General features: G+C 40.1%; 2 protein-coding genes across 2 annotated transcripts; both read left to right on the forward strand.

Annotated features, from left to right (window-relative positions):
* The first annotated feature begins 623 nt into the window (after positions 1 to 623).
* On the forward strand, positions 624 to 2,368 carry LOC131139423 (ATP synthase F(0) complex subunit C3, mitochondrial-like). The gene is made up of 5 exons (XM_058089051.2): positions 624 to 719; positions 993 to 1,084; positions 1,585 to 1,656; positions 1,724 to 1,923; positions 1,997 to 2,368. The coding sequence occupies exons 2-5, from the start codon at positions 1,046 to 1,048 to the stop codon at positions 2,109 to 2,111; spliced, it is 426 nt and encodes a 141-aa protein (XP_057945034.2). The 5' UTR covers positions 624 to 719; positions 993 to 1,045; the 3' UTR covers positions 2,112 to 2,368.
* A 542-nt stretch (positions 2,369 to 2,910) lies between these two features.
* nsun3 (NOP2/Sun RNA methyltransferase 3) lies at positions 2,911 to 8,832 on the forward strand. Its single transcript, XM_058089523.2, has 6 exons — positions 2,911 to 3,142; positions 3,821 to 3,915; positions 3,998 to 4,497; positions 5,356 to 5,510; positions 6,696 to 6,817; positions 7,512 to 8,832. The coding sequence occupies exons 1-6, from the start codon at positions 2,942 to 2,944 to the stop codon at positions 7,849 to 7,851; spliced, it is 1,413 nt and encodes a 470-aa protein (XP_057945506.2). The 5' UTR covers positions 2,911 to 2,941; the 3' UTR covers positions 7,852 to 8,832.
* The last annotated feature ends 486 nt before the right edge of the window (positions 8,833 to 9,318 follow it).

Consider the following 9,318-nt stretch of genomic DNA (forward strand, 5'->3'; position numbering starts at 1 on the left):
CTAACCACTTGTGCAAATTAGGTTAGTTAAGCATTATTATTATTGCTATTTACTTTGTTGTTCTGGAGTACCACTATACATGTAGCCTGTCATCAGTGATCTAGCTCAATTGTTCAAGCTTGAGGTGGCCCTATGGAGGCACTAAAAGACTTTAGGTACAGCAGCTTGAGAAAGACAAAGAACATTTGACTTGAATTTGACTTGTAGTTCCTACAGCGAGAGTAAACAGATGATTCCAAAAAGGAAGTAAGGGAGGCCCCAACTATATTCTCACTGGGCCCCACTTTGAAACCTCTTGCCCTAACTCAGGTGTACCTAATGTTGGGCCAGTTCCTCGCACAATGAATACGTTGCATGTTTGCACTACTCGTTGAATGTTGCTGCCATCTGATGACCAAATGTTGTATTGCAGGTTGCTCCCAAAGTGAATTTATATTGCCTTTTGTTCAGGTCGGCGGTCATTTAATTCGTACATATTCGCAATTAATAGCATACATGCGCACAATCAAACGTAGATGATATGTTACACGATAGTGCAAAGGGACTAAAGTTGGCTTAGCTATTAATAGGTCAAAATTTCAATTTAACTGTCGTTGAAGGACGCTGCTAACGCGCAGGCGTGAAGGCGGCAGAACTTCCAATAACCCCGGAAGTTACGTTCTGAATGCAATGCTACGCATGCGCAATCTTCTCGTGCGTTCGACCTCCACTCGTCACCGGTAAGGGTTTATCTCATCTGTCATTCTGCACGCTTTGCAGCGCAACTTGACTTTATGTCACCTATATGAATTGTATTGAAATGTAAAACAAAAAAACATCCCTCCTTTGTGTTCTAAGTAGGTTGTTAGCAGCGATCTTTTCGGTTGCAACCAACGACCTTATTTGTGTGCAGCCACTCTTGTGACATGGTTCCTGTCTTCGTAGCACGCTACCTTCTGCGTCCTAATGGATGTTCACCTTGTGATGTTTTATGTGTATTTGTGATTGAACAGACCTTGATCATCTCCAGCTGCCGTGGTTGACCTAACGAGGACACCCTGTCGTGATGTATGCTTATGCTAAGTTCGTCTCAACGCCCTCCCTGGTGAGGCTACACAAGTGGATGTAAAATGACAAACTACACACATACATAGCGCCTTCAATTAGCATGGAGGCTGTTAGGGAATGCATTTGGTATGTTAACACTAACTTGCTAAGAGTGCTTCTGTGGCTGCCAATGGCCCTTTGCTAACGAGTTAGCTTGTGAGAACAAGGGCGTCTCTCTGTGTTCCAGTAGTAAATACGAGACACAACATTTATAACTAAATGGGACATGTACTTTTAGCACACTTGTTTTTACTTTGTATTACTCATTAATCTGTACTGTCTTTTAATGAGCATTAAAAATTATTTAAATATACATTTCACACACATCCCACAGCATGCAACACAGGAGATATGGGGTGTTGCTGTGTTGTATAGGGCTTGCAAGTTTGGTGTCTTATTCAGACCACTTTTAGAAGATTGTGAAGGCTGTTAGTCTGTCAGTTGGTTTTTACTACAGCACTGCTACAATAATGACAATAATTTTCTCCCGTAATACAGGTCCGTGCTGGATCTCGGGTTCTGTACAGGCCATTGTCAGCAGCTGTCATGTCAGATGCTAAGAGGGCAGAGGTAAGAAGCTACCGTTGCTGAAACAACAACAACAACAGCAGAGGGTTTGAATACTATGCATTTTTAGACTGCTGCACTCCTGCCACCACACGGCATCGCCATCTCCCAGCAACAGGTGGCACTGCGTGGATTTCAGACCAGCGCAGTGAGCCGTGACATTGACACAGCAGCAAAGTTCATTGGTGCTGGAGCTGCCACTGTTGGAGTGGCCGGGTCCGGAGCCGGTATTGGGACCGTGTTCGGTAGCCTCATCATTGGCTATGCCAGGTAAACCGTGTTTTATCAATTGCAGCATTTTTAAAGGTGTATTTTTTTTCTTAATTGTTTCTGTTTTGAACAGGAACCCTTCACTGAAGCAGCAGCTGTTCTCCTATGCTATCCTGGGCTTTGCTCTGTCTGAGGCCATGGGTCTCTTCTGTCTGATGGTTGCGTTCCTCATCCTGTTTGCAATGTAACACATTAAGGTGTCTACCGCCAGGGTCACATCATAATATTATCAAAAATGAGCAGTCGTGGCGCCCATGAATGGTACCAAAAGTTAATCTAAACATGGTGCTTAGTCGTCATCATCGATGTCTGTCATGATTGTGAAATCTGTGATGTGTGGAATTTGGCGAACCATTTTTGATGGATTTTACTAGTATATTGTATATTTAATTAAATGTTTTTGTTAAAGAACTTAGAAGAAAAGTAAAAACATTTAATTTGTGAACTCTGAGTGGACATTTAATTTTTTGGTTTGTATTTATTATTCCTGTCGTAGGCATTTAGTTTGTCAACACATTCAGTCAGAGGCATTTTGAATACTCTGAGTCCCTTTTTATTTAACCACGCCAAACAGTCAAAGTGACCAGAATCAGCCAAATGCTCACAATATAATGCAATAGATACGTCAAGCATCCAGGAGAACACCATAAGATGAAATAAAGTTGAGCATCTGAATTTCATTAGATTGAGAAGGTGAATAAATTAGAGTACTGATGACAAATCATGTTGTTGGGAATGACACTAAGATAGTAATGAGAAGGGAGATGAACGTTGAGGTTACAAACATAATACTGTGATATAGATATGCACAAAAAATAAGGAAACACTAAAATACCAGGTTTTGTATCCGGCTGGTTAAATTACTTGACAATACTGTGATCTTTTCTCCCGATTGCAGTATATGTTTACATTGCATATACTCCAGTGCAGCAGGTGGCGCTGTGCATCATTAAGGTCTTACGAGCAATCCGCCTTCAATTCAGAAGAAGAAGCCTACCCACACTGAGGTGGCTGTTAAATGATCAGTTTTAGCCCTTCTACAACATTTTTATTTTTTTTATGGGCACGACAAATGTTTAAATTTCCAGTGTATGTACGGTCTACGTTGCGTATTATATTTGGGAAGGTAACCCCGAGACCTCTGTGTTCGTCTAATGGAGAGGCAGGTCACGATGCTGTTTTTAAAGCCAAGAAGCCTCAACAAGATTCCGCTAGCCAGGTAACACAATCGCTCCCCTTGTCGTGACTTTGCTTCTGAAGCTTCATTTTCAATTTGCCTGGAGAGGAGAGATGATTTTATCTCTCAATACCTGTCGTTACTACTTTGATAGCTATAATTTAATACCACATGTACATTTCCTTGGATAATTACAACATACAAATCAAACAAAGTAGAGTATAAGCAGAACAAGTCCCATTATAACTACAGTAGATGCAATGTTGGCATTGGATATAATTCACATATTGTCCAGCAGCTGTCGCCACAAAGCAAGCATTTGCGGCGCGAGTGTATTTTTGTTCATTTCGATACATTTGCACACTAATTACATCTTTTACGCCTTTTATAGAAGGAAATAATACCATGAAAACGCAACATTCCTTAATTTCAATGATGACTGTCAGGATTTCCTGTAAAATCCATTAGGGTGTCTGATGTGTAATTCCGTTCTGTATCACAGTGAGGGGTTGCAAATATTTTGGTAGATAAGGTTCTTCATTGAACTTTGGGGAATGTTACTAATGTTCTTAAAATGATATCCTGGTAGGGAATCAAATGAGGTTCCAAAGTTAGATGACTCATCCCTGTATAAACATTGAAGTGCTGTATCCTATGGGATGTCGCCTGTCGACAAGTAGGGCCATCATATATCTCAATGCTTTATTCTGTGCATTTCAGGTAAATAGAATAAGCAAAAAAGAGTGTCAGCCTATTCTGGACCATTTTGACAAGCAGTACAGTGAAGAGCTAGGGGATTTGTGGACATCGGTGAGGTCAGTACAGTTGAGAATGTAACTGCATCATTTTTTTTGCATAGTGTTTGCCCACTGGTGCTGCTTTGCTTCTGTTCCACAGATCTGTGCTCCTCAACCCTCATTCCTGGCAGTACGGCGTGTTGCTGAACCGCTTCACTGTGGTGACAGACATCAAGCGTGTCCTCTTGTCACAAGGCTTTTCCACACTACTGCCTCAAAAAGAAGCCCTGACATTGCCTAGTGTTGTGCCCACCGTGTTCAATGCCGACTGTCAAACATCCAAAAACTCTCATGCCAAATGTCCCAAGGATGACTCCCATCTGCAGTTTCAGAACAGCTCTCATGCAGTCATTCAGCAGCCCGAATCAGAACGATGCCCCATTCTGCCCTCTTTGTCATTGCAGTGTTACATCCACCCGTATCCATTGCGTTTTCCATCACAGGCTCACAGGCCCGGACAGCTGAAGCAGTACTACCTCCTAAACGCCGCCTCCTTGCTTCCAGTACTTGCTTTGCAAGTTAGAAATGAAGATAAAGTTTTGGATCTGTGCTCTGCTCCCGGGGGCAAAGCTTTAGCTATAATGCAGTGTGCAACCCCAGGTGACGCTGCTTTGCTTAAGCAGCCTTTTAAGAATTAATCCTCGAAAAGTGATGCACCACTTTAAGTTGTTACAGTTTGCTCAATATAATTTGAGATGCATAACACACATATGGTACCTGGTCCGCCAAAGAGAAACCGTCTGGATCATTTAGTCTCTCCATGCATTTTTCTTTTCTCTTTCAATTACTACTGTGTGGATTGATTTTCCTTTTAGTTTGTTGTTACTGTACTTCCAAATAGGGATGCTCTGATCAATTGGCCACCGATTAGTGTCACAGATTTTCCTGAAAAATCATATTTGACTTTCCTTCACACTCACAATGTCTGCGAGGTGGAACTTACCTGCCAAACATGTCAGAAAACCTTGTAGGGCTAGCACGTTAAAAAGCTGTAATTTAACATAGCATTTGATAAACAAAGACTCAAGGCTCACAGTGTGCTCATCAGTCAAATGGGATATAATATATGATATATGTTCTCTTGAAAAAGTAAGTGAAATATGTTTTTGTAATAATGTTTGTGTAATAAATAATTGCTTATTTTAGTAATTATCTATTTTTGGGGCTCCCTGGGAGTCAAGGGACATTGGAATTGTCCTGACTTTTCCCCTTTATAAGGCACCCCTGGCCAATAGCATTCATCATCAATAGAAAAATGTATAATTAATCCATGTAATTGATATCTGAATGGGCAGCATAAAACCCTGATCAGAGCATCCCTACTCTCAACCATGACGATGATTCGATTGGCAGTACATCAAACCAGAATAAAATGTTTTTTTTCAATCTTTTCTTCTGCTTTTATTGTGGCTTTGCAGTGATTGTACCCAATAACCTCTTGTGCATTGTTTTTTCCAGCATTCCTCTGCTGTAATGAACCCGACTCTCACAGACGGGACAGGCTGGCTAAAACATTGGAGTCTTTCCTGCCGCATTCAATGAGCAGCCGAGTGGTTGTGTCGGCCCAGGATGGACGGTCCTTTGGGCAAAAGGAAGCAGGGAATTATGACAAGGTAAGCAACAAAACGCTTTACAAAATATGCATGTAATTTATCTTTAGTTATGTTTGAGCAGTAGTTATCAACCCTTTCCCAGTCACATTTCATAATTCCCTAAACCCACCCTTGTACAGCCAATCATTTCTCACCAAACATTGCTATTTTAATATAAGTAATATAAGTGCATTTTTAGTGAGCAGCACTAGTTCACTTTTTAAAAACAATTTGAGAAATAACCAACCATTTTAAACAGGTTAGCCTTTGTATACCGGATGTGTAATTTTTGACAGTGGGAGAAGACACCTCAGATTGTATGTATTTTTATATTCCACTTGGCAAATCATATTTTAAAAAACAAACAAAAAAAAAATGAATCACTTTACTAATGGATAGCTCTGCAAATTTGTGTTAACATGCATTTTATTCCAAAAGGAGAAGATCAACTAAAGAGTCATCTTTCAGTGCTAATAATACAACATGAATATGTTTTTTCTTCTTTAGATACTATCATTTTCATATTTAATTGGCAGACTCAAACATGTAAATTGAAATGAATGAAGTGATTCTAATCAATAATCCAATAATTTGTAGTGCATTGTGTGGTTCTGTGCAGCACTGGTCTGTAGTATTCTTGGGTACCTTGTTTTGCTACATTTGATAAGTTTTTCAGCTCGATACAGTGTATTTTTTGCAAATAATGAAATAATAATAAATATATTGTTATATAAATATTTCCATCACATTATCAAAAATGTACTGCATTAAATTTTCCAAGTTTACCTTAATGTTATGCCATGTATGGAAGGGAACAAAAAAAAGTAATTACTAGTAATAACGTGCTTAATGTCATACACTTGATTAATTAATGTTACCGATTAAAACCATATTTTTACTTCAACATCTGTTAGAAATTCTTTGATGGCGCAGGTCTTGCTGCGATAAATCAAATATCAGGGTGTTGCATGAGATTGCAATGGCTGGAGGGTAAGACATTTTCTTTAGGATAAAGATCAGAGTGAAAAGGGGGGGGGGGTCAATTTTCGGAGAAAGCTGCTGCGAGGGTTCTGATTGGGCGCTTGCCTTCATATCTGTTCATGTGTCAAAGCAGAGCGTGGTTCAGTGAAAACCAATAGCAAAGCTGGATTTCGCAGCAGAGCACGAGCAACATCTCACTTGCACATGTCGCTGTGTGTGTGACAGGTCCTGGTTGATGCTCCGTGCTCCAATGACAGGAGCTGGCTGTTCTCATCTGCTGACCAGCAGGTGGAACAGAGGTTAAAGGAGAGAAGCAGACTGCCACGGCTCCAGGTCCAACTACTACGGCAAGTCCAAATGTCAGAAGAGTCTCTTAAGATTTGTTCAGAGTTACACTTTGTGATAAACATACCACCATTTAGGTCACTGATTGATTTAGAAAACCATAAACTGTAAACAATAACAAATTAGTTGGAACTACTGTCAGAAAGGGGATCGTTTTATCAATTTATTTGTTATTGCTGATTTCAGGTTGACATAGTTAGTGTTACTGAGAGATTTTATACATTTATCAATATGCTACAACAGCTCACAATCCTTAAATGAAACATGTATTTATTTCCCTTTTCTGTGCATTATAACATAAGAAAATGAGCAGCTGCTACAATAACAATATGGCTGTAGCTTGGTTAATATACAAGTCAGGTATGTAAATTAAACACTGTTGCCATTTTTTTTTTGTGAGGGCTTTAGCATCAGAATAGGTATTTCCCATGACGCCCGTCGCTAGCAAGCTGATTTAAACTCTTCTTGCGCTAGAATGCACACAAAGGGAAAAAAATATGTGTTCATGTTTCATGTTAAGGATTGTGAATGATGGGCAAAATTCCCCAAAAAGCGCAGTTACCCTTTGATACCGCTGAGAAATATAGTCACTTTAATTTAAAGTTAAATGTCACTTGAAAGAGGAGAAAATATAGTAAAAAAAATTGTTGTCAGACACATTTAGAATGAAGTGTGACGTCTGTCTGATCCGTGCAGATCTGCACTGTCAGCAGTGCGTCCAGGGGGCGTTGTGGTCTATTCTACATGCACCCTGTCCACCGGGGAAAACTTTGCCGTGGTGGAGGCAGTGCTCAGAGATTGTCCTGAAGCTGAACCCGAGGACCTTTGGGAGGAAATTGCTCTTCCCTTATCGAACTACTTCACATTTCGTCCTGCTCACCGTGTTAGCGGACTGGTAACCCACACACAATCCCTGCAGCCACAGCGTAGCCATGCAGCCTCATATGACCACAAACTGGGAATTCTAGTACTTCCACAGCCATGCAAAACTTGGGGACCAATGTTTTTGTCTAGGCTTAGAAAGAGGAAGAGATGACTGAACTGTACCTTTCTAAAAATGTAATACACATCTGAATTTAATAAATATGCTTCCTCAGTTTCTTTAAAAATTTAAATTTTTCCTCATAGTTGAAAATTCTTTACCATGCGTAGGTAAATTAGTAGTTTAGAGATGCTGCGTATGCCATTTTTGCTCAATTAAAACACTAAGACCTATCCAGACTGTCAATGACTGTCATTATAGACTATTAAACCTAAATGACTGATATTGAATTGAACTTGACTACCATTGACTAGATATGTTAAACTCTTTTTAGAGTGGTTCTGATTGCAAGCTTACATTTTGAAACTCAGCCTGATTGCAATGCCTCAAGTTTCTGCTGCAATTCATGTTATCATTGTCATCATTGGTCATCTTTATGTCTTTTCTAAAAATGTGTTTTTGTCTGTCAAGATAAGAGCAGTAATCACATCAACAATTTAGAGCGCTGCTGTTCTGTGCTGGGGCTGCACGAGTGATTAGCGCGCAGGCCACACTGCAAGTTCGATTCCACCCTCGGCCATCTCTGTGTCGAGTATACACTCCCATTAGCTCAAATTTTACACACTTTAACAAGTCATTCTCTTAAGTTCTGTCACCCCCGGTTGGTCATTACATGACTCCTGCCGTGGCAGGGGTCATGCTTGAAATGTTATGAACGTATCCTTGCATTTATGCCATGGCCCAACAATCCTAATTTGGATATGCACCAAACAGCACACCTTAATTAACATACACACTTTCTGCATATGCCAGAGTTGTACCATTAAAATTCATGCAGTATACAGTCGCCGCTTGCCACTCTTTGTGATTTGAAATTTTGCTGCTTCACTTTGTTTTTTTTAATAAAATAAAATACAGTAATTAATAAATCATACTGTTATGTGGTTGAATATGATCTAAGCAAAACATATATACAGTGAAGAAAATAAGTATTTGAACACCCTGCTATTTTGCTATTTCTCCCACTTAGAAATCATGGAGGGGTCTGAAATTTTCATCGTAGGTGCATGTCCACTGTGAGAGAGATAAACTAAAAAGAAAAATCCAGAAATCACAATGCATGATTTTTTAACAATTTATTTGTGTGATACAGCTGCTAATAAGTATTTGAACACCTGAGAAAATGAATGTTAATATTTGGTACAGTAGCCTTTGTTTGCTATTACAGAGGTCAAACGTTTCCTGTAGTTTTTCACCAGGTTTGCAAACACTGCAGGAGGGATCTTGGCCCACTCCTCCACACAGATCTTCTCTAGATCAGTCAGGTTTCTGGGCTGTCGCTGAGAAACACGGAGTTTGAGCTCCCTCCAAAGATTTTCGATTGGGTTCAGGTCTGGAGACTGGCTGGGCCATGCTAGAACCTTGATATGCTTCTTACGGAGCCACTCCTTGGTTTTCCTGGCTGTGTGCTTCGGGTCGTTGTCGTGTTGGAAGACCCAGCCACGACCCATCTTCAATGCT

The sequence above is a fragment of the Doryrhamphus excisus genome, linkage group LG13, assembly GCF_037039965.1.
Source record: "Doryrhamphus excisus strain RoL-2023G ecotype Guam linkage group LG13, RoL_Dexc_Guam_v1.1, whole genome shotgun sequence".
NCBI classification, from domain to species: domain Eukaryota; kingdom Metazoa; phylum Chordata; class Actinopteri; order Syngnathiformes; family Syngnathidae; genus Doryrhamphus; species Doryrhamphus excisus.